Source organism: Corticium candelabrum, chromosome 9, assembly GCF_963422355.1.
Source record: "Corticium candelabrum chromosome 9, ooCorCand1.1, whole genome shotgun sequence".
Taxonomy (NCBI): Eukaryota; Metazoa; Porifera; class Homoscleromorpha; order Homosclerophorida; family Plakinidae; genus Corticium; species Corticium candelabrum.
In genome coordinates, this window is record NC_085093.1 from 7,748,336 (window position 1) to 7,775,117 (window position 26,782).

At 41.2% G+C, this 26,782-nt stretch overlaps 2 protein-coding genes and 1 long non-coding RNA gene across 3 annotated transcripts in view; 1 reads left to right on the top strand and 2 right to left on the bottom strand.

Moving 5' to 3' along the window:
• The first annotated feature begins 85 nt into the window (after nucleotides 1–85).
• LOC134184770 (ras-related protein Rab-10-like) lies at nucleotides 86–19,685 on the top strand. The gene is made up of 9 exons (XM_062652515.1): nucleotides 86–256; nucleotides 311–371; nucleotides 443–503; nucleotides 6,974–7,051; nucleotides 7,110–7,265; nucleotides 7,324–7,379; nucleotides 7,909–8,056; nucleotides 19,553–19,634; nucleotides 19,681–19,685. Exons 1-9 carry the CDS (start codon nucleotides 130–132, stop codon nucleotides 19,683–19,685), a joined length of 774 nt encoding a protein of 257 aa, XP_062508499.1. The 5' UTR covers nucleotides 86–129.
• On the bottom strand, nucleotides 19,566–23,625 carry LOC134184482 (serine/threonine-protein kinase dyf-5-like). The gene is made up of 9 exons (XM_062652185.1): nucleotides 23,416–23,625; nucleotides 23,261–23,315; nucleotides 23,075–23,196; nucleotides 22,930–23,009; nucleotides 21,263–21,395; nucleotides 20,974–21,205; nucleotides 20,482–20,915; nucleotides 19,968–20,426; nucleotides 19,566–19,907 (listed from the first exon to the last, which is right to left on the bottom strand). The coding sequence occupies exons 1-9, from the start codon at nucleotides 23,514–23,516 to the stop codon at nucleotides 19,889–19,891; spliced, it is 1,635 nt and encodes a 544-aa protein (XP_062508169.1). The 5' UTR covers nucleotides 23,517–23,625; the 3' UTR covers nucleotides 19,566–19,888.
• Nucleotides 23,626–25,691: 2,066 nt separating this feature from the next.
• LOC134184638 (uncharacterized) overlaps nucleotides 25,692–26,782 on the bottom strand; it is a 6,087-nt gene continuing 4,996 nt past the window's right edge. The window contains exon 3 of the long non-coding RNA XR_009970685.1: nucleotides 25,692–26,482. This is a non-coding gene — a long non-coding RNA (uncharacterized LOC134184638). The remainder of the gene's footprint in view (nucleotides 26,483–26,782) is intronic.

The following is a 26,782-nucleotide window of genomic DNA, read 5'->3' on the forward strand; positions in this document are numbered from 1 at the left end:
AGTGCGTTCATGTACATACTGAAGCAGGCTTGACTCAAGGATGAAACGCACCAAGTCCCTAACTAGCTAGTGCGGGAACTGACGTCGTGTACTTATGCGATAGCTCCCGTATGTCCAAACGTCACGGACATGGCTAAGAAGTCTTTCGATGTTTTGTTCAAGCTCCTGTTGATTGGTGACAGTGGGGTTGGCAAAACTTGTGTACTGTTTCGATTTTCTGATGACGCCTTTAACACGACGTTTATTTCGACAATCGGTAAGGTCTGGTAGTGTTAGCCTCATCTGCCTTTGAGTCTCATTGTTTACTTAGGCATTGACTTCAAGATAAAGACAGTGGAATTACAAGGGAAGAAGATTAAGTTGCAGATATGGTTGTGTTGGATTTATGACTAGTTGAGAAGTACTTGTTCACATTAAATTTTTGGTCAACCTAACCTAACAGGGATACCGCAGGGCAGGAGAGGTTCCACACTATCACTACGTCTTACTACAGAGGAGCTATGGTAAGTAGATTACTATTCTGGTACTTTTGAAAGAGAAGCAATAGTACAAAGTGAAAAGTAGTGGGTCAGGGAGTTCTCAAATACTGTTTTGAAAAATAGCTTTTTGTATTGCGGAGATGTATAAAAACGCCCCTCTCTCTCGCTTGGGATTGCATGCAAACAATGACAGTCAAATATTTTGTGGTCTCTAGTATTTTCCTCCTGTCTCGGGGCTGCACCTCCCTAGGCCCTGAGACGGTTTGAAGATATTGTGGAGAACATAAAGAACATTTAGTCTTTCACCAGCAACACCATAATCAGACCTCTCAACTTCGAAACTTTCAAAACCGTGAGACTGTCTGTCACTAAAGGCCATGGGCAAAATTATATTTGGAGAGGGCGTGGCCTACTGTTTAAGTTGCTTCTACGCTGTAAAATATATGTACCTTGATGACCATTACTATAATCCTTTTCAGAGGCTGAACTGCAGCAGATTAAATAATACTACAGCACTCCATTTGCCAGAAATTCCATTTGCTATCATTTTGGGTCTTGTTGCTTTCTTGCAAAGAACTTGATAAATGAATAGCTATGTTAATAATGTATTAAAAAAATTTCTGTTGCGTCACACAACACTACACACACACAACACAACACAACTACTACAAGTGTTTCAGTAACAGTTAAAACTGTTTGTACGTCTCAGAAACAAAAGAAACCCTTACATGCAGTGGTTACTAATAGTTTAGAACTAAATTTAGCTGGCTGTATTACAGAATCAATCATTATAAAGACTTGTGCTTCTCATTATAAGTCTTAGTTGCACTCTTGGCTTTGTTAATAATAGTAGCTGAAGGCTGCCACTCCACTAGATTAGCTAGGTGTGTCTTCACAACAAGCAAGGAAGAGAGAGTGCCATCAGCGTTCAATGAACTCCTTGTAGGAGTTTTGTTTTTGTTAACCAGAGAAAATATTCTTTCTTCTGCTGCATTGGAGTGAGGTATAGTCATAACAGCCTCTGCTACCTTAAACAACAAGTCAAACTTGTTACTATTGGTTCCTGGCTTTTTGACACCCCGAAGGTAACCTCAAAGAACATCAACATGAAATGGACCTTCATCCTCTAGTTTTGCAACTTCCTTTACTGTCTTAGGGATGTCATTCACCGCTAGCAGTTGGTAATCGAGAAACTGTTCATGTAACAAATCAATGTCTATATCTGGAAATGCACAAGAAAATCTATCAATAAAGTACTCCACTGAATTAAAGCCAATTTGTTGTCGTTGTGGAAATTCAGCCAAGTAGCATGTTTCAGAAGCTCATCCTGCAAAGGACACCACTTGATCAGATAGTCTGTTGCACGTTCATAAAAGTATCTGGATACTCTTAAGAATGTGGCTGCTTGTCTGTCTGGTATATCTCCATTCTCTAAAAGCTGGACGATTTTTGCCTTGTTGAAAAGCCAACAAACATGTTTTCATCACTGAGTTGGTTGCCACTGTCCTTGAAGTAGAACTTAATCTGTTGTCCTGCAGAGCATCTGCAATTATGGAAAGCTTCACAAATTTCCCTAAAAGATTCTTTTATCAATTTTTTAGCAAGGGCTGCGATGTATAGATTAGAGGATCATCTGTTTGGAAGAATTTGTTGGCATTTGTAAAACTAGGCAGGACAGCATTAAAAAATTACAAATAAACTTCTGTCATTGGGTCAGCAAAAGTGCTCCTTAATCTCTTAATTAAATCGAACCTGCTGCTCTTTGTCTGACTTGAAATAGGACCTCAAACTGGGAAATTGTTTCAAACTTCATTCTACAGTAATTTGTAAGCGTAGCCATCTAGTTGAAATGTGCTTTATAATTTGATCTAGACTCTTGGTCACAAAATAAACAGTAAGACAGAAGCTTGTTTTTTTGTTTTGTATACTTTTCAAACCAGTAGTACAGGTCAACAGAAAAATCCTCTACGTCAAATCTACAACATTTAGTAAATGCTTCTACTGATTTCCGGGCAGCATTGTGAAGAATATGGCAAGGACATCCATTAAAGTAAATAGCATGGTTTTCATACAACACTCTAGTTCTGAGGGATTTTCGAATACCAATGTTCACAGCTGTGTTATCAACACCAACTGAAGTGCACATCCGCCATGGTTGTCCAGTTTCAAGGAGTTCTACTAGGTTTTGATTAACTAGGTTAAATATTCCTTCTGCTCTTGAACTGCTTGACATACACATAGCAAGAAACCGGGTAACAACCCTATTGGAGTTATATCAAACGGCTTCACAGTAACAGGATTCATTTTCTTCAAGCCTGTATCGTTTGAGCCATCAACAGCAATGGAAAATGGCTATACCTTTATTCTTTCAAGAAGAATTTTTAGCATTCGTTGGTGCAACAGCATTGTTTAGCATACATGTCGCTTTTGTAGCGGCAGAATGATATTTGGATGCAGTCTCTGAGTCAGGAAACACTGTCCCGATTGTAGTTGACAAACAATCATGAAATGCCAGAGGTATGTCAGAACTTGCAGATAAGAGTCATTTTCAACTCAGCTACGGTTCGTTTTGATATAACACTTGAACTGGGTCTAGCAAAATTTATCCTCGGTTGAGACTCGATTCTCTTAGCTTTGTTTAGGCGACTTGCAGTTTTGCAGAGCTGGAAGACATCCTGCTTTCCCATGTGGTCACATTTAAGTCGCTTGCAGCAAATATTACAATAAAACCTGATCAAATTGTACATTAATTAATTTGCATATAAAATAGTCCAGCACACAATTGTTAGTAAATTCATGTCAAAATGTGGATGGAACATACCTAAATAGATCCCCAAGAACAGATGTTACGAATTTGAATTCCTTTTTCCAAGCACAGTTGAACCGCGATTTGTACTTAGCTGCTTCTGCTTATTTCTTGCTTTTCATGTGAGGCTTAGTGCGAGGTGAAAAATGCTTGGAGTGAGATTGTGAAGAAAGATCAGCGACAGGGTGATCAGCTGTAACATCTGGAGACCTGGTCGGACTGGAGCTTGAGTCAACTTCATCACAATCTGCAAATTCACTACTGTGATGAGAAAATAATAATTAAATATGCAAGACTCAGGGGTTTCCCCAGGAATTAATAACAGCTCGGCATTTTATTAATATTAATTAGCCACCGAGATTTTATCTTAAACAGAAGAAGTAACTTTAATTAATTAATGATTGTCAGACTTATTGGTGTTGCCACTGACATAAACGTCATGATAGCGTGGTAGGAACACATGCCACATGGATAGTCACTAGGTCAAGGTGATATGCATTACTGTCTTTTATCACAACACAACGAATTCATAGGAGCGTCTGGTGGGTACAGATCTTTGCTATATAACAGTATCCACCCTAAAGCCATATGGAAGACATGTCACACCTGCTTGAATACCTGAACTGATTGGAATGCTATCAGAGTAGACAGATATCATGTCAGGATGTTTAGTCAGAAGTGCTAAGTTAAACGTTTAACCTATTACAAACATAGTGATAATAAAGGTCTTGGAATGCTGTCAGAGTATGAACTTATCATGGGATGTAGTAGTCAGAGGTGCATGATAAGAGATCTTGTACAGCTTACTTACTATGCATACGTTTTTAGTAGTCCTGTGAGTAAATACTGTGAAATTTTATATTGTTATTCCAGTTGAGTGGTTACACTCTGTAAATCGATCTGTTAGGGTACACTAAACAAGACTGATGAAGACCTCACACACAGTAAACAGTTACCTCAAATGAGGGTTGACAATGAAAGCAAGAGTTACTTGACTACACAACACCTAATTATCTGCCCAAATCTACTTGACAGCAGACAAGCACCTAGTTATCTACAGGATTATGTGTACAAGGTCGGTTGAGGACATGCCAATTACAAAGTTGTGGGTGTGGTGAGCTGAGACTAATGTCAGGTCAACACCACAGACTTGTAACCCTGTAGATAATTGGATGCTGCTCTGCCCTCAAGTAATTACGCTTTGGGCAGATAAAATTACATGCTGTGCTGTCAGTAACTTTTGGCATTCCTTATCAACCATCATTTGAGATACAGTCATCACCATAGCGCCATCACCACAGCGTGGCGCAGTGCCTCGGCGCCGCGCTATAGGGAAACTCCTGAGACTCAAGGACGGGGCCTAACTCACAGGATAACTTTCCATCCCCGTGCACTTTGATGTAGTCAAGGTGTCTTGGCTTCTTGTATTTGCTACACACTACATTGTGATCATCATCCGACATGATGGCTGACATAACACAATTGATGCACGTGTCAAATAGAGCAATTTCCCATAAGCCTCCGTATGCGCATTTTGCTATGGTGCGAAAAAGGGTCTGAATACGCAAGATTATGTGTGAAGACAGAGCTCGCTGCCGTACTTATATACTGTATATGGCTTTGTGTGAAGGGGCAAAGCCCTAGATACCTAGGGCTTTGTGTAGGCCAGTGACCGTGAGAAATGGGGTTTCACCGTGAGACTAAGATATCGTCCCAAACCGTGAGAGTTGAGAGGTCTGCATGATGATGATGATGATGATTATTATTATTATTATAAAACTTTTTGTCGGTTTGGATTCTTTTTTTTTGGTTTCCATATCTCTCATGCCAGAAATTTTTTATAGCATATATTATACAGTCGTGTTTCTCTAATACGGCGTCTTATTAGACCAAGGTTTTATACCTTATCCTTATATGGAGGTTGTTGACCCTGATATTTTGATATAGAAAGCGTGATTCTCAAACATACCAATGGTATATTGGGATACTGGACGGGTTGTCAAGTCAAACTCCAGACGAGTCCATTTCTGGCATCGACCTCTTGACATATTGGGTGGGCTTGTATACACGGATACCCAGTTTGAATCGTTTCTCGATTTCAGTGATTTTATCCAGGTTGGTCTTAAGTATGTCCCAAACGTGGATATCATAGAACGCTGTGGCTAGCTCTCTAACTTTGGTGGTGCTACGACCTGCTCATGTGCCTTAGTGTATGGCAAGACAATGGAATAGACATAGGTTGTCATTGAATGTGTCCAGAGCAATGAGTCGCCTGTTACGGCGTAGCCAGTCGTGTAGGGGTCCGGTGCCTACCAGAGCATCTCTGCCCAGGATGGCAGTCAGCTGGACTTTGATAAACCGTACGAGAGCCCACTTGGTGCTGGGGCGGTCTAGGTTTTTCTTGGGAGAGGCGGATTTCTTCTTGCTTGGTTATCCAGGCGTGGGCTTTGTCATCGCAGCCATTCTTGGGCTGCCTGGTGCATATTTGCGGAAATTCCTCATTTCCCTGGTTTCGATATTTCTAATCTTTTAGGTGTAGAGATGCTTAAGGTAGAATGACGTTTGTACTCGGTCTGCCAACTTCTCCATCATCCTGTCGGTGAGGGCACCTCCTACCTTACTACGGAATGTGAATGTCAGCATCCTACATCCTTTCCTGTTCGCTGTCTTGCTTCTCAAGTATGGTGGCTCCTTCCTTTACAATTTGTGTCGCCAGGGGTTCATGAAACATCTTGCTTCGAAACCTCTCGAGAGTGGCTAGACGATATTGAGGATTTTGGAGCTCTTTCACCACCTTGGCTTGCAGGGAAGCGTCAGCTCTTTTGCGGATTTTATTGTAGCTTGGCATGATATTGCTCCGGGTTGTCCACGACACCACGCAGAGCTGGGTAGCACCCAGTTTGAGTGGCACGTTGTATTCGTTGCGCCGTCTCTGGGTCTCGGGCTTTAGAGATGAACTCTACAAGCTCTTCTTTTCGCAGGCGAGAGTATCCCTTGAGTCCGATGTTCGTAGTCTGCTGTCGCAGAGCTTTGATCGTTGTTAAAACAATGGGTTTGGGGGTTAGACCTCCATTCTCTGGGCCTCAGGCTTCAGAGATGCGCGTTACAAGATCTGCTTTTCATAGGCGATAGTATCCCTTGAGTCCGATATTCTTTGCCTGCTGTCGCAGGGCTTTGATCGTTGTTAAAACAACGGGGTTGGGGTTAGGGGTTAGACCTTTGTTCGCGTTGAATTGGTGATTCATGGTACAGACAGTTCTGCAGTTATACACTGTTAATATATTTCTCTAATAGAGCACAATTTCCTCTACAGCTGAGGCACACAATTCTGTGGCTATAGAAGGCATTTGTCTAATAGGGCGCAACTTTCCTCTATAGAGCACACCACACGATTCTGTGGCTATATACTGTAGATGCTATCTGTCTAATAGGGTGCAACTTTCCTCTCTCGGAACTTCTTTCGTCTTGGGTGCCTGTGGAGGTGCGCGCCCTCGACGGGGGAAGATACTAGAGACCACGAAATATTTGACTATTATTGTTTGCATGCAATCCCAAGCGAGAGAGACAGAGAGAGAGAGAGAGGCGTTTATAGATCTCTGCAATACAAGAGGTATTTTTGAAAACGGTATTTGAGAACTTTTGGATCCACTACTGTGAAACGGTTGTTTTGTTTGTTTGCACATATCAGGGTATCATGCTGGTGTATGATATCACCTCAGAGAAGTCTTTTGACAACATTTCCAAGTGGCTTCGAAATATTGAGGAGGTCCTTGTTATGATAACATTGTTGCATCTTTGGTGTTTAAATGGTTTAATTAACGTAGCATGCATCAGCTGGAGTTGAGAGAATGTTATTGGGCAATAAGTGTGACATGGCTGACAAACGGAAAGTGAGCAAAGATCAAGGGGAACGAATTGCAAGAGAACATTCTATTCCATTTCTGGAGACAAGTGCAAAGAATAACATTAACATTGAGGAAGTAAGCTTGTATGGTAAACAACTTGTGGAACTTTGTGTTTTACGTTGATTTTCAATAGGCTTTTATGATGTTAACAGAAAATATTCTTAAGAAGGTATGTTTAATTGTAATGTTGTGAGAGGTTGTTCAGAATTTTATTAGTCATTTTACAAGCGTACACATTGCACACTTTACAGACTCCACCTCCCTGTGGAAAGCATATGAGGGAAATGTTGATAAGTCAGATGTATATTTTACGTGAAGTTTGGACCATTTAATTAAAGGCACACGCCGGAGAACTGCGCAAGGCTTAGGCTCTGTCTTCACTGGCTACTGGGAAATCACTACTCAACCAAGTTGGTTTATGTGAGTCTTATCTCAGAGAAATTCCGGCGAATTAACGTTAAGAACACTTCAAAACTTGAAAATTGATGGGGCTGTTTCAAGAATTTGTCTGCCAAGTGTAGCGTTTTTCTTTGGTGCATGATCAGAGCACATGAGCCTTGCTGATGCAGTCACATTATCAAAAAAGGTATCTCTGTTGTTTCCGTCGCTCCAAGCACGGTGGAAACAGTTGTGCTACTTTCAGACCATCTAGAGACCGGTGTCCTTTTTGTGTGATTTATCTCCTTCTGGCAACATTTGAGAGAATTGGTGTTTTAAGAGATTCTTTGACATTGAAAGCGATGTACGTGGATCGTCTTCTAACAGTTTATGAGGCAGTCGTCCCTATGCAGGAAGACTTTCACGAATGCCTGAGATCACTGGTCCTTGCTATTTTGGTTGCACACTACGCTGCACACTACTCCAGAGTGTGCCTTTAAGGGTATTTGCTGTAGACTATTGTTACATCTAGCACAACAAGCAAATTTGTATAATGTCTTTTAGCATTTCCTTGTAGGCTTGGGCAGCTTCTCTTCAATTTGTGTCCAGAAATTGTCTTATGTATTTAAGTTACATGCTAGAGAGTTTCATATGTCTGGTTGCAAGGGTTACACACATACCCATTAAGGGCATGTTTGGCATCTTTGGCGTCCTCTTCTGTGTTCACAAGAAAATTGTGCCATTGTTCATCTCTTTGACTGCTGAGCTTTCTTCACAACATCACTCTGTTACTGTCACTGGTTGTTAAGCATAAAGGCATTGATGAAGTGATGGTAGAGGCATCTAGATGATTGTGTTCTGTACTATTCTGTTGATGTCGCTAGACAGAACTGAAGAGTTTTGTAGTTGTGAAGGGATATGCCCATATCACCAAAACTTCCTTGATAAATACCGGAGCACATGGCGCATTACCTCCAGAACTTATTGCTTCAAGGTAGTCATCGTCATTCTTACCCAACAAAGTGTGCAGCAGCCCAAACTCTCTCCTTCCTAGCATACACTTGTACATTTGTGAAAATAACAAGAGCTGTGAACGAGTCTTAAGCAAACTGTCTTTTTGTAATGGTCAGATAGCTGCTTTTGTTTGTTTGTTTTCTGAATTTTGCTAAAGAACGGTGTTAGATCAATTCAAAGTTATGTTAGACTTCAAGGTTGCATCGAGAAATATTCTATTTACATGTATGTATGTATTGCCCACTTCTTAATCATGTATTATTTCATGGTTGGACATTATACATTATATTCTACCATTGTTTAAGGTGTTGTCCCACAATTGTCTCCATTTTCACAAGCATACATAGTATGTGCTTTTCTTGTACTCCCTTTTTCCCTCCCCAAAGCGTATGTGAAAATGTACATCAACACAGCAAGAATTCTAATAGCGCCCACGCCCATTCTTTAACAGCAGCATTATGAAACATGTTCCTGTTCTCATTTAAAATATTACTGTCTATGACCGTGTTCACACCGGACCTAATCATGATTAGTTCGGCGTCAGTGCACTGTTCACACCGGTCCTAATCATGATTAGTGTAACGCCATTTTAATGCCATAGAGAGTAGCATTATAACTGCATTAGTGGCACTAGTGGTTGCACATGACTTTGGCACGTGAAGTAGTATACAAGAAGGGCATGCCGTTGATGTTTCTGATGTGGTGTTGTATGTTTAAACGTACAAACACAGCAACAACATGACGGCATACACGGAAGCGCGTGGAGATGTGTCCTCCATGCCTGTGACAACTTCCTGCCGTCCCTGATGAAGCTGCCAGAGAAAGCAAACTAAATGTTTCCCTCTTCAAAACCTAGAGCAATGGATTAGTCAAGACAATTCATGCGATGCCGGATATGACGGATGAAAACTGTCGAGGCTAATTACACTCATGTGCCCACGTGACTTACTAATCATAGTTAGCGGTGTGAACACGCTAACGCTAATGCTGGCCTAATCATAGTTAACCTAGTTATAGTTAGTCCAGATGTCGGTGTGAACATGCTCTATGTGTGTATGTATTATGAAAGAGGCATTCTTCTAGCTACACCAAGACACTCACAGACAGGAACATTTCACTTTAAAGAAATGGGTATCACAGTCTGTTATAAAACTGCAATGACAAGGCTTACTACAACCTTGGCAATGCATATGGCTACTCAAGAAGCAAACAGCATTACGTCTTTATTCACTACTTGTCAGCATTGTGATGGGTACTATGAGCTCTTCCTAAGGTCAACCCCTGCCCAATTTGTGGCCTGCGGATTCCTGGTGTTTGGAGCTGGTATCACCCACTATGCATCTCTTGGACAACGACTGATTAAGCCATTGATTGAAGAAGGACCGTCTGTCAAGTCAGCATTTTCCTCTGTTGACTTAATTTGTGTGAGCTTAACCATGACCAAGTTTTGTATGCCTACTTTTATCACTCTCCCTTGTAAAAAGATGTAACGGCACTTTGGACACGGCTCTTTGTGTACATCCTGAGATGTGGTCGGGTCACTGAATGAAACTGTAGTAGACTGTTGGCGGAAGGCCCTGTACTGACCTGGCATTTTGAGCCATGGTGTTATTGGTGGGAGCAACCACTTGTCACTAGTGGGAATTTTCATCACGTGTAACGCTTTAGTGGAATTTGAATGGCACTTGCACATTCAATCATCTCAAGCTCTCTTGTAAAAACAGTCAATCCTCTTCAATAGTCCGTGTGTTTGGCATGATTCGTCTAGAAGCTTCTTCCGTATTGCATCTTCCTTGATCGATTTCAAGCTAGTTTGAAGCATGTCTTTACAGCGCCATAATCACTCCAGACTGGAACAGTGTGAGGTTTGTCGTCCGCCTCGACACCAACTGAAGTGAGTCTGAACCCATCATGGATTTTTCCATTCTAGTATCCATCTAGTGTATCCAGTGCGTTGTTGAAGACGATTTTTCTTTTCTAGCTAGTTCCTCTGCTGATAGAGACTGCAAAGCAGTGGCAATGCTCTCACCAGGCAGAAAGGCAGGAAGTGACACTCCTGCCAACTGCTTGGAACAAGGTGAGCACAACTGTTCAATATGATTATATCGAGAAAGACCAGGTGCATAGCAAGCGGCAACTAGTAAATCATAATCTTCTATATACCAGAGCCTTCCCAAAAAACTGGTTGAGATGTTAGATTTGGGTCACAGACCAATCGGGACTCCATAAAAAAGGACATTTTGGATATCGTGAACATGATCTGACAACAGTTATATACAAAAAGATAGCCACTGCAAGGTACCTTAGCACATCTCAACCATATTTTTCTTGGATAACAGTAGGAGCTTCCTGTGATTGCACTACAAGATAACTGTCAGGTGTCACCAGATATCTTGGTACAGGAAAGTCGTGGTCTTGGTGGTCTTGGTAATGAGGCATGTTTTCAGCACTGAAAATTGTTCTAATTTAATGGTATTGAGAAACTGCTTCTCCCCCAATTCTAACCTTGGCCTTACTCTCTCATGACATGATGGCACATTCCTCACTGTACTCACAACACTTCTGATGGAGATATGCAAAGCTGCGAAATACTCCTATGAGCATTAGGACTCGCCTTACTATTATCACAGCTCTTGACACCTACATGGACATTTAATGCATCTTTGTTTTAGCTGGCTTTCCACAAAGTAGCTCAAGCTGGTTCAAGGAAATTATACACTTTTGACTTTGAGACAGTGGAAAATCCCTCCACATTGTCCAAAATGTGCTAGTGTAATCAGCAAGCACCACACCAACTGATTGATGTTGATGTGCCACTCCGTCTATGCACACAAGTAGCAAATCCATGAATCTTCACAGACTTCATTATGGTGAAGCAACTTAGGATACTTCTCCTGTAGAGGTTTTCAGCCAAGTTTGCTGTAAAACATAATGCCAGAGTGCCTCTTCATCGGTGTTTTCTGGTGCATCAATTTTTTCATTCTCATTTTCACTGTCCAAGTACATAGGTTGCAAAAAAGGTTGGGCTGAAATACTAATTCAGTGAAATCTATCAGCACAATGGCTTTCTCAGTTTGAACGCAAATGAGTGGAAAGAATGATACAAGCTGCTCAGTGACTTCTTTCAGTTTTTGTTGTTCCTTGATGTCATACTTTGCCTCCAAGATGCTACAGTGCCACCACGGCATATCTGGCCATCCGGGGTTCAGAAAGTCAAACACGCGTAATTCAAATTTGGCGTTCACGATTGAGTTGAATTCGGAGACAATGAGGAGAAATGAAATATCTGTTTCCATTTTCAATGTCTTGTTTGAAAATGATCTTCCTAAGGCCCTTTTTTGGGGAACTGTGATTTTGATGTTTTGAACATTTCGTCACATTTCTCGCTGTCAGAAAGATGCACGACTCTGAAATTTAGTCCAAAGCTTTGTTGTATTGTTTTCTAAAATTTTAGAATAACGCTTCTGCTTTTAGTCCGTTGGCCAACACCAGAAAGTGACAAGTTGCATAGCCTTTCAAACCAGGGGAAGTTTCTGTAGTTGCAATCGTCGAATAGAAGTCATGCGAGTGCATTTGCGATTGTTTGCCGTCTTGGAACGGGGCCGTTTCTGAGTAACAAAAAGGACTAGATTGACTAAGGTCACGCCCACGTGAATTTGCGGCAACAGCGAACCGAGAGTAAGAGACGAACGTGGTCCCATGCATAAGCTCTATAGACATTAGCTATATCACGCGAAGGCTTAAACCAGTGCAGCTGTCTTTTGTAGAGCTGGAGGTAATGAAGTACGGTCTCTAGATAGTATTTCTCACATTGCCAGTAATTCTGTTGATGAAAGAAAATGCCTACATGGTTGTTACACTTGTGCTGCTGCGTTTGACTGCCTTGCAACAGTAACGTGACCCTGAGCGTTCGGAAAGACAGTAAATACCGCACAAGTCGTGACAAACTCCCGGATGTGTGGCACGTACCTTGTAATACTAACTATCTAGACGTTAGTACAAGTGTACAATAATTAACATAAGACCATTGAAAGCAGGACGTAAGCGTTACTGACATAAAGTGCCTAAATTTACGGCTGTACTAAATCACTCAGAGTCATTTTAGTCATTATTTAGTGGACTAGTGATTTCATATAGAAACTACACTTAGCTAATTAGTAACCAATGAAATGTAAAGAGCCACCTACTCATCATATTCGTCACTAGAGTTTGCATCAAAATTATCAGCTTCAAACGCATTTGCAGATGCTATAGTGGAAGCAGCCTGCAAAACTTCACATGGAATAGGGTTTTCGCAATTGTTGCATTGGCACACATCTGTATATGGCAAGCAGCTTCGCTGGCAAGAGCAGCACTTAGAGCTGCACCCAGTTTTACAGCTGCAACTGATTAATTTCAAAACGTCAACAGGTGCCGGTGCTTCGTCGTCCATTCAATAGTTGGGGCACAGTAGCAGACGTGACCAGTTCCGACTCCGTTACAGTTTGTGGATTTGAAAAGAATATTATGCCATTACCGAAATGCTTTTGTAGACGACGCTTTAGTTTGTCGATTTTGTAATTTGGAGCGTCAACATCTTCCTGCTTTAGAAAGTTTTCAATTTTGCCCTCAAGTCATACATTTTTGCAAATAATCCTTCTTCATCTTTGCTAAGTATTACTCCCTCGACTTCACCGGCAGGAGTTTGAAACGCACGGTCATATGTTGTACTGTGTTGTGCATCTTCTAGAGAAATCTGAGAATCAAGCATGTTGGCCTAATGTTTTCTGGTGGGTGTAATTCCTGTAGCAAGATTCATGATACGACAGCTCCTTGGCGATACCATCAGGCTGATCCGGTCCTTGCTGCACTTCCAATAAAATTCTTCTGTCTTTCTGATTTCCGCTGCGTTTAAAATAGCCAAACTTGCAGAAAAGGTAGTAACTCTGCTTAAAAACTGTCGTTTCCCTTGAACCTTTTTTGTGCTCTGTTGACAAAACAAACATAGTTGGATGTTGGTTGGGGAGACAAGTATTCTGGTTCCACGAACAGTTGCAGTGCTGCCTTTTGCTTGAGGTGCCTCTGGGTTCTCTGATTCTGCCATTGAACTACTTTCAGAGATGCTAACATCTCGGCTGCGCTGAAGTTTGTCCAAAGCCTTTTTATTTGTGTATGCTTGGTAGCATTGTCAGTGATAAGCTGCTATTGGTTTTGATTCATTTGTGTAAGAATTCTGTAGAACCATAAAGACATCGTCTAAGCGAATGCTTGCTGCATGTTGCAACGTTCTCCAACTGGTTTGTGTAAAGCGGTGAGAGGACCAGCAACATTGTGGCGAATATGGGACAGGCAGTGCTCAGAGTCAATTTTTGCTATCTTTGCTCTCTGCACAGACATCTGATGATATTCAAAAGAAAACTTCGAAAAAAATGATTTTGAATTTGAGATTTGTCAAAGTCAACAATAATGCAACAATAAATCTCTGATGTTTGGTTTGGGATATAATTGTTGAGTTGACAACTTTACCTCTGATACTGTTGAAAGCTGAGTTAATTAGAGCTGAGTAAGAACACTTAGTCGAAAGAGGGACCACAAGTAGTTTGTTACACATAAACTGGTGTAGGTAGGTGAAAGCTCTTACTTATCTAGACCACAATCTGGAAGTGAATGCTTGTGTTACTTTGAACTTTTAGCACTTAAGTTTTCATCGTCCATTCACAGCTACGATGTCGACTTTCATTTAGCTAAACCCACAGTCTGGAAGTGAATCTTCATTTAGTACGCTTGTATTACTTTGAACTTCTAGCACCTATTTAAATCGTCATCGTCCAGTTACGATGACGTCTTTCATCTAACTAAAATTACATGTAGTGTTCTTGCATTACCAGTGAACTTTGAGCACTTAATTAAATCTTCATTGTCCAGTTGCGAAGACGTCCTTCTACGTGTAGCAACCTTTACCTTACATCATACACTACACATAACATTGTCTAAAGAAACACTGTACTGTACCATAGACCTTGATCACGGTAATGGAATTAATCATTATGCCCCCACAAAACAATTTTTACACGAGGTTCCGTAAATAGATGCAGATCATCATCTCTCTGGCGTGTTACTTCTTTCCCACGCGTTCAGAAAATATTTTGGACTCTTGAAGCCAGCCAAATGACAAACCAACGAGGTTATGAGGCCACATGTCTGAGACCTGAGTTTGGGCAAGAGTACTACAGAAAGACTGTTGATTTCCATTGAGAAATCAATTGAGAAATCATTACTCGCTCAAACTAATGAAAACTCCGAGAAGCTTTCAAGTGATCTGCAGACATACAAGAATTAATGACAGACGCAGACATAAGACTTAAGACTGTTTCACAATATGCGACGGAGAGCTGTCCTTCACGATCAGTCAAACCACATCAAAGACACTGCTCAAGACGGACGACGGACGGATTGCTTGACAGAGCATTGACAGACGGATAGAATCGGTTCTATTCTGTTTGCTCTGTCGGAAGTTGACATACCACAACAGGAAATGATTAGGTACTGTTACCCAATCAGCTAAGCACAAAACAAGGATGACGTAATAATTCAACATGGGAATGGTAATTATCGGAATGGAAGATACATGTTTGTGAACACAACGGAGAGCTGTCCGTCACGATCCGTCACATATTGTGAACCAGCCTTTGGCTGACTGTCATGACATACTAGTGTTAATACTGTTTTACTTTTCTGTGCTACCTGCATGCATGTATAATTAATAATAATATATTCAGCCTAACTGTTGTTTATTGTCATGCCCTTGTAGGCAAATTTGTGCCCTTATGACCAAAACGAGGTTACTATGCTGTTATGTGGTGTACATTAACATACCATATTACACCACTTAGAAGGGTATGCCCTTATAAGCAAGGTCTAGCAGAAGATGAGACCAAGAAATCCTGCAACTATAAGGGCATGCCCTTTGGGCTTTATATGCGAGGTAGCCTTGATTATCCGAACCGTCAGCAAGTTAGCGCTTGCACAATCTGCAACTTGCAACATGTCACGTCATCAGGAGTTGGAGTGTCTAACAGTGGAATTTGAAGAACAGACACCATCAGCCGATACTGATAAGAAAAGAAAACTGCCAGAATGGACACAGTGACCAGGAAGCATGTCGTCGTGTAGAAGTACGACAAGTACGGTGGTAACATACAAGTACAAGCTCGCAGTGTACCCCGAACTGGGTAAAGAAAGGGAGGAGTTTGCGAACTGACAGAACCAGAAGAAGACATTTGCACAGGTATCATAAATGGGAAAGACAGTGATGAAGACAAGAATGAAGGAGAAACAGTGATTAGATGTAGAGTGGAAATCTGTAGCACGTTAAAGCTTAGCCTCGAACTTCCAGACCAGAGAGTGCATGCATTGTGCAAACTCTGGACCAAAACAGTACATACTAAAATGATTTCAGAAATAGCCTTCTAAGCCAATCAGCGTCTTAGAACCGGAGTGTCGGTTGTAAATTCTGTTTGGTTTAACAGTAATTGGTTATGCTAAGTGCACTAACCTGTGAAATCCTCGTGAGCGGCTAAGTAGACTCTGGTGCACACACACATCTTAGTTTTAGTTTCAGCTTCAGTTCTTTGATATTTTCAAGCTTGCAGTGACAGGACATGCACAGCAGCGTCGCCAGACCATCACCTTTGACAACTGGTCGAGTGGTAGTCTCGCCAGTCAAGCGGGTAGACTAGCTAGCGGTCTGCCGAAGAATCAAAGAGTCGCCGTTTCAGGCTGTCCACCAAGATATCACCACAAACACAGCAGATGTCTCTTCTTTGTTTGTGAGATCTCATGGCATTTACAAATGCTATGTTGATCTAGGTAAATCAATCCTACGCTGTTAGACTACATTTAGCATCGCTTTTGATAAGTACTCCCGAAATTTTTTAATATTGGTTGGTCCAGACTAGAGTTTGTGTGCTTTGCACGCTTTCTGGTCTGGAAGTTTGAGGCTAGTTAAGGCTATGCATGCGCTTTAGTGAGTAGATGTTATAACTTAGTAGATCTGTGTTAGTGGGTAGTGTAAGTTTGAATGCATTGACATGAAACTATGCATACATTGGCTGCAATATGTTGATTCATCCCTCACCTAAAAGGGCATGCCCTTATACCCTGGGGTATAAGGGCAGACTGCGAACCCTCACGCTGTAAAGGCATGCCCTTCTAAGCCTGGTAATACGGGAAATAAAATTGTACTCCAGATGTTGAAAGAAATGCTTCAAGCAAGTATAATGCTTTTACAATTTCTAGGACATTCAGGAAACGTTGATGTACTCTACTACTGTAACTGTTGTTTTTTGGGAGTATTTTGGTTGTTTTCTTTCTTGACTTCTATAGCTACACTTGTTTTTATGGCACTTCATTTTTGGAAGGATTACAAACAGTGACTAAGTACAAGTTAGACAATGTGTAGCTAGCAGCAGAACCATTCACCAGGGTTTGAAAAACCGGTCGCCAAGTTGCCAAATGGCGATCTCTGTTACAGGAATGGTGACTAGTCAAGCCTATAGGAAGTCGCCATGCAGTAGCAATGGTAAATCGTGACGAAGATAGACTTTCCAGATTTCTGAGTTTAGTAGGAGCTTGAAACTAGTACGGTGTAATCTGGGTCACAAAAACCTCAACTTTGCTGTCTACTGCGTAAACGTAAACTGTCCACCCGTGTGTTCCGCGCTGAAGCACGTGCACAAGGCATGAGGTAATTAAGTAATTAAAGAAACTGCACAATAGGCTCGATTTTGACTGGCTTCCCGCACAATGGCGTGCGTTCAGTACTTACGAAACTTGAAATGTGCAACAGAAGCCGAAGCCAGAGCTAATTCTAGCCGAGATCAGCGAATACCAATATTCCCGGAAGCCAGGTACTAGTTTCTTGTCTCGGTGCCAACTAGATTTGCTGGCTAGGGATCTGATACCAGACAATGCTCCTGCGAATCTGCTTCCAGTAGCTGTGGGCGCAGACGGAAACTGCGTCTAACGGGCCATTTCTTTGCCCTTTGTGGGGCACGAAAATTGCCATAAAGAATTACGGCTTTGCACTGTTCTTGAGCTCATGCTCAATTACATCAGTTGCTGCAAGGAACGAGCTGACAAGGTGTCAATGGAGTCTGGCTTCTCTCTGCCTCACAATCTATTTGTCTAATGTTACTTATGGTAAGAACTTCAAGTACGAGATAACAGAAATATGGCACGTGCACATGACGCCTGCACAAAGAGACTGTGGCCTTAACCTGCAAGTATTTATGTCTCCATAATTAATTAGGCATAATTAATTAGGCTTCCCAGCAATGCATCACGTGACTCCTAATCGAAAGTTTAGTGTAACAAACTGTTGGTCAGTTGGTCAGTTTATAAACTCTAAGATGTCCCAACCGTTGAACCTACATATTAATCTAGAGAATGAAGCGCCTTCTGTGGTTACATTGCTGCATCATACTATTGAACTAGGATGAGTGTAAGAAAAAGTAAGTAGCTATAATAAGCCTATTAAAGAAACTGTTTGACTAATAACTTCTGAGCATCACAAGTAGGCGTGGCCCGTGTACGTTTATTGAGGGACATGGCATAATATGAATTGCTTTGCCGACCAACATTTCTTAGGTTTTCGAACCCTGATTCATGTTGTTGACACTGTGATGTGCCAGATGCACGTGAATAATTTTTGTGCTGCATCACAAGGTAACACAAGTAAATAGAAAATTATCCGAATTTAAAACGGGATATAGGGATGAAATGAAAAGTAAGGAGGCAAGATAGGGATGACTGTGGTGTTCTTGCACAGTATGTGTATTAGACACACCACTAATATTGATGATGTTGTAAATGGCAAGTGTTTTGTCAGACAAAGTTTCCGTAATTTTTGTCAAACGCATTTTGATGAAATTTTTGTGTGCAAGTTCTGCAAGTTGTGCCAGAGTCTGAGGCACGTGTTGATGACACTGATCTAGTACACTGTTTTACTCTTCTACTAGCTAATACTATTCAAGTCAGTACTATATAGTAAGAAAGATATGCTACTATTACCATACTACTGCCCAGGCTAATTCTTCACCCTTGAACTTGTGAACATTACCTTGTACACTCTGCTATATAGTAAGAAAGATATGCTACTATTACCATACTACTGCCCAGGCTAATTCTTCACCCTTGAACTTGTGAACATTACCTTGTACACTCTGCTGCATGCTTGTTACAGTACCGTGCCCAGCCTTGTGCTCAACAAACGTGAGTTGAGAAGACGGACATGGGCAACCAAACTGGCACCACATGTACACCCATAGTCTATTAGATACTCCGTCATTTCCTCCGGAGAGGTACATCCCCGATTAGGGCAATCAGCGCACCGTGGCTATCGACACTGCATGTATCAACTATACAATATACTATGTATGTCGATGGCAAAGAAGTACGTAGTACCGCCACAGTTCTTATTTCCAGTAGTTACTTAAACATTTGCTCAAGTACAGCCGCCTTTCAGTACTCAGCCAGGTGCCTTCTGCCCACACACCACTACCATTATAGTGATACTTTTAGGTACCGACGAAAAATTTTCATGACGAACAGTGTCTTGGTGGACTTAAATTTAAATCTCATGTAACATACCTGCAAGTGCTGCTCTAAAGCAACAACATGGCAACTTCACCTTCAAGATGATGGATCTGCTAGTGCTGTGATGAGAATGGCAGTTGTAACTGTGCTGAGTGAGTCGCTAGGAAAAGTATAATAACATAGTACTTACTGCCTTCGAGAGAAATCAACAAATCAGTTAAATTTCTTTATGAAATTGCTTTAGATTGTGTTGAGTCTGCTGTCTAACTAGAATACTGTTGTAGTGTCCACTCCTTGGTCTGAAAACTTGAGTTTGTTCTAATTAATCAATTTTCTCACGTTGTACTGGTAATTATATGTGTACTGCCTTGTCATCTGTACACTGTTTTCAACAGAATCCAGTGAAGGCTGATAACAAACCAGAAACAGTACGAGTTACACAACGTGATCAACCGAAGTCTGGAGGGGGATGCTGCAGTTAGTTTTTGTTGTTATTGTTTAGTTGGACTTGTTATGTATACAGAATGATACTTTACATAACCAGACATTGTCTGCAGGAATTGTAACTGCTGTTTTCTTTGTGTGTTTGTCTGTTAGTTTCACACAATATTTTTAACAAGCGTTGTCTTTGAGAATAGTTCTTGATGTTGTCCCCAATTAATGTACTGCAACCTGTTTTCCCTCAAGTCTTGAACATTGTATTATATAGATATATACAAACACTTCTGTACTCAGTACTTGCGACCGTACCTGCACAGATTTGTGTTACAACTACTAGTGTCAACGGAATGTGTTTAACTCATTTCTTACTTTGCTGACCAATCAGTACGAGTTCGGCTTGCAGCAACTGTTGATTTAGTGAAAGTAGGGTTCACGATTGCTGAAGATTTCCAACTCGAGTAGGTGGGTCCAACTGCAGAACTCATTCCAATGTCTACTGTTCCAAGTGTTCCATAGTGAGATAATCTTTTCTGGAAAGGAGCAGGAAGTTTGTTTGTTCCTGATGCGACAACAGGGGGAAGTGCACCCACACCAGGTTTGCTGCTCTTCTTGGTGAGACCTGGTCGGTCTTTTGTAAGAGTGGGCAATAAATGTACAGCTGGTGCATTGGATTGCTCCTTGTCTTGGTGGCAACTTGTTCTTGATACAGGGGAATAACGTGCCTTGCTCATGTAGTAGGCTTTTGCAGATCCATGGACAGAGTCATTACTGGGATGTCGTCTCAATTCTCTCTGAGTTGCTGATGTTTTGACAGAATGTGTGAAGTTACTGCAATATAAAACAATCTTTTACAACAGTCATCTCTGCTAAATGCATATCTTACCCTGCCACTTCAGCATCTTTAGTTGCTGTCATCCTAAAAGGCTGGTAGTTTGGTTTTGTACTTTGAAATGAGAAAGAGAAATCATCAGACTGGTTGATGTGGGTGTCAGCAGAACTTTCACGTATTCTTGTACACTGCCGTCTATCGTTCTTTGCTACCACACTTGGTCTGCACTTAACATTCCCAGTGCTGATGTCTGCCTTTTGAATTGTCTTCAATGGATACTGTAATCCAGTAGGCTGGTAAGGAACTTGTTGAATAGGTGGAACTTGAGCTGTTGGCTTGGGGAGATTCTGACCAACATTAAAGTAGGGATGCCTCAATGACTGAGTGGCTGATGGCCGTTTCTTTGGATCCCACTGTAACAACTCTTTTATGAGTTGAATTCCATCCCCAGATGCATTTGGAATTAGTTTTGACAACGCTGTAGAGGCCTAAAACATGCAATAGTCAGAATACTACCTTAATTAAATACCTTGCAACAGATCATACACATGTTGGAAATTTGAAGTTCATTGCTGATGCCAGAGTAAGACCTTCAGGCCAAGCTTCTCTGCTAGGGGTGCCAAGAACAGAACAAATTTTAAAAATTTGATCAACTTCACTACTTCCAGGAAAGATAGGGCGCAAAGTGTATGTTTCCACCATAATACACCCAACAGCCCACAAGTCAATTGGAGAACTGTAATTGGTAGAACGTAGCAGCTGCTCTGGACCTCGATACCTACATAGAAATAAGATCAACACATGACAGCTGTAAACTTCATGACCATAAGACTACCATCTGGTTGATACATAATCAGTGTAAGGAGGACGGGAACGAATCTCCCGTGCAAGTCCAAAATCAGCTATCTTCACTATTTCTGGGCCACTACACAGCAGGTTCTCTGGCTTCATATCACGATGAAAGAAGCCTAAGTGACAACAACATTCATTGACATGTGCTAGGGACGTCCAACTGTAAATTTTCTGTCACCAACTGATGACTGAGTTTGGCAACAGTGGGCAATTAGGCACCAAATTAACTGGGAGGTTCTAATATTCACGTGATGACCAAGAAACTAAATATGATGAACTTAATAACACATCAATGGAATATGAAATGGAATATGAGTTCGGTGAGACCTGTATTCGTGAAATCCATCACACTAATCCACACTCACAACTGCAAGTGTTGGCCAGGGAAAGTGCATCAAAGTGAAGACCTGTCACCAAGTGTTTGGGTCACTGATCACCAAACTTAGCAGTATGGGACACAGTTGGACACCCCTGCATCGTTTAAACAACACAACAACATATACACAGTTGGACACCCCTGCATCTTTTAAACAACAACATATCTGTACTGACATACTTTACATACAGTCTTGAGCTCATAACATATATCAATGTATGCACAACCAAATCATTGTCCTCCTGTACACAGAAACTCTCCAATTGAGGACTGGACTCATCCTATAGCATAGTCATATAACACAACCAATTTATGGGCATTTGAAACTGTCTCTAAAAATTGATGTATGTCCTTCTGCTGGCTTTCAAATCTTGATTGATTTTCCATGACATCCACAAGTCAAATTACCAAGCATTATGGTAAGTGATGAGGACATAGCCAGCCAGCCAGCCAGTCACAGATTTGGTGGCAACTGAACCCCGCTAGTGTATGCTCATCGCAAGTCACATGATATCTTTGAAGTCATGTTCCAGTGACTCATAGCTTTCAAAAACAGGAGCAGTTTCATCTGCTACTACTGCTGCTGCTGCTGCTGGATAGAAGTTCACAGGAATGAAGCTAGTTAGCAATGTGACATGTTTTAACACTCCACAGATGGAAGTGTATACACAACCATGCCTGCTTTGTCCTACTCAACCATGCCCTTTTTAATGACACTACTTGGCAATACCACATGGGAAAACCAGGCTGCATGCATATAGTAGCTGATTGTGCAATTTGTCGAAGGCTGAAATCTAGCTGGTGGTATGAAAATAGTTCTCATCAGCATGGCCGTAGTCTTGCATTCTGAACTCTTAATCTATCATAAATTGCTTTCTACTAACGCTGCATTTGCTATACAGTAGATCCTCGCATATCCAACCCTTTTCGCAAAGCAAATATGACCGCCACAAGTCCATTGGCTCAAGTGCAGTCACAATGTGCAGTGATGGTGAGGAAAGATACGGAGGATTCTAGGATTAGTTTGGTGATTGTAGTTTGCATACAGTACATGTATTACATCTTCATGCTATCATTTTATCACTAGCGTATTGTACATGTTTCAGAGTTCAGACTATGTACAAACTGGGACTCAAAAAGCGGACTGAAACATTCAAGGTCAAAACTTCTACGCTTCAACTATCCATTCTTTTCACTTATCCGACCCCTATTCTTCCATAGCTGAAGATACAGACAAGGAAAACAACATATGTACAACAAAGGTGCATCTATACCCATTTTGTGCATAAAACTGAGTCCCTGTAATACTTGATAAGCGATGTTTCTTACAGTTGACTCAGGCCATAGTTTGGCTCTATACAGAAAGAACACATAATTAATTATATGGCAATAGTGATGTGTCAAAGTCAAAAAGGCTACCTCTCCTTCATCAACTGATAAAGGTCACCCTTCATGGTCTCAAACACACAAAACAGTGTGTTGTCTTCACGAATAACTTCTTTCAGCTTTATGATGTATGGGTTATTCAACTTTCGTAATGACTATGAACAATATAGAACAACAAATGTAAATTGAACTCATTTTGAGCAAAGTTCATTAGCGTACTTGTATTTCTCTAAGACGCAAGCACTCTTCCCATGAATAAAATTTTTTCTTCATTCTAGCACATCATCGTTCTTAGTCATCGATATTTCAAAAAATACGTCAGGCTTTTTCCTAAGCCACAAAGCAATAGCCAAAATATGGTACACTTCGTTTACCTCTTTATTGCCACCAACTCCCCTGATTCCAAGTTCTTAGCTTGGAGTACACTGCCGTATGTCCCATCACCTAATTTTCTCAAAATTTTGTATTTTTCCATCGTCCACAAGCACTCATCCACAAAACCCAATCACGTTGACCTCGATGGAGTCGTACAATTCCTGATATTGCCTTGGACTGTTCTGTTTACTATCTCATCGTGGGGCAATTTTGCGCATGCGTCAAGAAAACAATAATATGAGGGGGAGTAGAGTCTACTTGTGATGTGTTCACATAATTTGCGAGTGCAAGAATGTCCGAGTCGGATAAATTCAAGAATGCAGAACCCAAAACAGAAAGATGGGTCCACCTGTGGCCCATCGTACCCTAGACTTATTGCTTTCCGGGACATGTACATTGGTCATGTGACTTTGTCGTTACCGTGGTTACACGCCATATAGAGTGGCAATGGTAAGTGTTCTGGCGAGTATCGGTATTTGGCACCATGGACTCTGTAGCGTGCGTTAGCGACAAGCTAGCGTGTTCGGTACAAATTCCCGCGAAGGTTGTACAGTCGAGAGAAGCCACTTTCGCAGTGGCGGATCTAGAGGGGGTTCCGGGGGTTCCATGCCCCCTAAAATTTTGTGATGTCATCACATGGAGATGACCGCGTACCAGCAGTGCTTGTTACTTCCTGACGTGACTCGCAGCTCACGTTCTAGTTTTAAGTAACTTGACACGGAGGTGCAGTACAGGTTATGAACTTTCGACGTAGGTCCATCATCGTCGGACAGTACGAGTGAGTCGAACGGTACTCCTACTCTTTCTACATTAATTTATGGTAACTTGTTTTTAATCTCAGTTGTTTTCCAACAACATGTTTCATTTACTTCCTTGCAATGATAATGTTTCAAAGTAGTTATTTTCTATCTCATGAAAATATACTTCCACCTTTGATGGTCACAACATTCACAATTTCATGAAACCATATATGTCTATAGAAGCTTTCTTCGGAAAGAAAAGAAAAAGCGGTAACATTTGCCTGTCTAGCGAAAGACATGTATAGGCTTGCAAGATCAATTCAAATCCTCCAGTACTGTAGATTCATTAGCGTATACTTCCGTTCTATGGTATAGGTGATTAAATAGATAATTTATATCTGGAGGCGTGGCTGATCCTAACCTTTGTGACGTCACTAAATCCCCAATCGAAAATCCTGAATCCGCCCCTGTTTCGTGCGGGGGAGACGAGACGGAAGGCTGCTCACGCAACGTCATGGATAATCCCACCTATCAAGTAAATCAACACTAGACTGAACATTGCAGTAGATCGCGTCTGCTTTTTAGCTAGAGTTAGACATTTCAAGAAGTAGAAATAGGCTATTGATTGATGAACACTAGGTTTACGTATGTGGCATGGTTTAAAAATATTTATAACTACTAGACAACAGCCATGCACTGCCAGTGCAGTGAGTTTGAAACATACCAATCATTGCCTCCAGAGCTACAACTCTTGCATAATTATTCTAGATGACATCAGCGTTAAAATTAGTAGTTATAATAGCAGAGACAATGTTGCAGACATTTACAGTCGACTTGTTCTATAGTGGAGGTTGGAGGTGATGTGCTGGGTTGGGACTTATTGTAATTAGATTAAGAAGGTTGTAAGTAGCTGTTGTAAAATATATAAAAATTATATGTATATATTTAAATTTATAAGTCTTTTCAATTTACAAAACAACAACACGCGCGCACGTGAGTAATAGTCACTATTCCTAGCACAAAGCAAGCTATAGTGCCCTTCTCATTGTTTTATCATAGTTTGAGTAGTGTTGGTGTAGGTTCTAAATTACAGGCTTACTGATATGTATATGTAAAAGCAATAAATATCTGATTGAAATCTTAATTAACAGATTGTCCACCTTTCCTAATTGGTAAATTGCCTTTAGAAACACTGCCAGTATTATAAAAATTGTCAAACTTGAAACTTAATTTAATTATTAATTCGCTCAGTTTCAACTGGCGTTTCTTGACTACAGCTAGCTAACTAGCTTTCTCCATAAAAGAATGAAAGGTGTAGCCAACAAATTTTTCATTCTTGTCTGATGTGTTGAAAGTACTTCTGTTTGCTTTATAGCTAGTTCTTCCTATTATAATGTAACTTGTAACAAACTGTCACTGAGTAGACTTTTCACAACTAGGATGCATTTACAATTAATGGTTATTATCATTGAGCAAGCAAGTTGCTGATGGACAATATCAATTAGCAGGTCATATATACTCGTTTCTGTATACTTTCCTTACATTCTCTCTTGTTCAAAATACTGCCACTTCGGCTTGCAAGACTAAAAGAAACCTCAAAATTACAACCTGGTCATTGGAACCACAGATAATGGAAATGGTAGCTCAGCTCTTAGCCATATGCAAAACAGGCTTAGGAGTATACCACAAAGGTGGCCGACCACAAGCAAACACAGTGTCACATGTACACATACAAAAACAACAAACATACAAATGCACACATGTCCTGTCCTGTGTTTTAAAGCTACCCTTGCAAGGTCACGCTTGCCCAAAGGGGCAACAAGTCCAATGATGAGAAACGGTGTGACGTTTCTGGTAAGCATCTGTGAACTGTAGCCCTCCTCTACTCCGGAACCATAAGAGACACTGCTGACTCTACTAGTAGACTGCACCTTGCTGGTCACTACAGGCTTCTGTCTCTCATCCACACACTTGTGCCTTGCCTTATCATGAAATTCCTGGAGCACACCTCACACACCATATTCTTGGCTGCCATTGGAGAATGTCCTTGAGATCTCTTCTTATCACATCTCTCCATCTCTTCCTTGGACCCCATCTGGGGGTTGAGACAGCCAGCAAAATAGGATCAATTTCGGTACCCTATAGTTTGGCATTCGTGCTAGGTCCCAACCACTGTAGCCTTCTTTTCTTCACCTTCTCAGCTGCATTTTCCTCATCTTCCTACCTTCTTCTCACTTCCCCATAGTGATGTGCTCAAACCACTGCTGCCTGTTGGAAATGCCCAGGACATCGATGGTGGAAGGTGTTCAGCTTCTTCTCTTGCTTCCTACGAACGACCCAACATTCCACTCCATACAGCAGCACAGACATAACACACACACACACACACACACACACACACACACACACACACACACACACACACACACACACACACACACACACGCGCACACACACACACACACACACACACACACACACACACACATACAGAGACAGACAAACAGACATACAGACAGAAAGACAGACAGACAAATATTCTGAAATAATTGAAAAAACACCACATCGCGGAGAGACAAAGTCAGATGGAATGCCAACATTTCACCTATTTGGCCTCTTCAGGCAT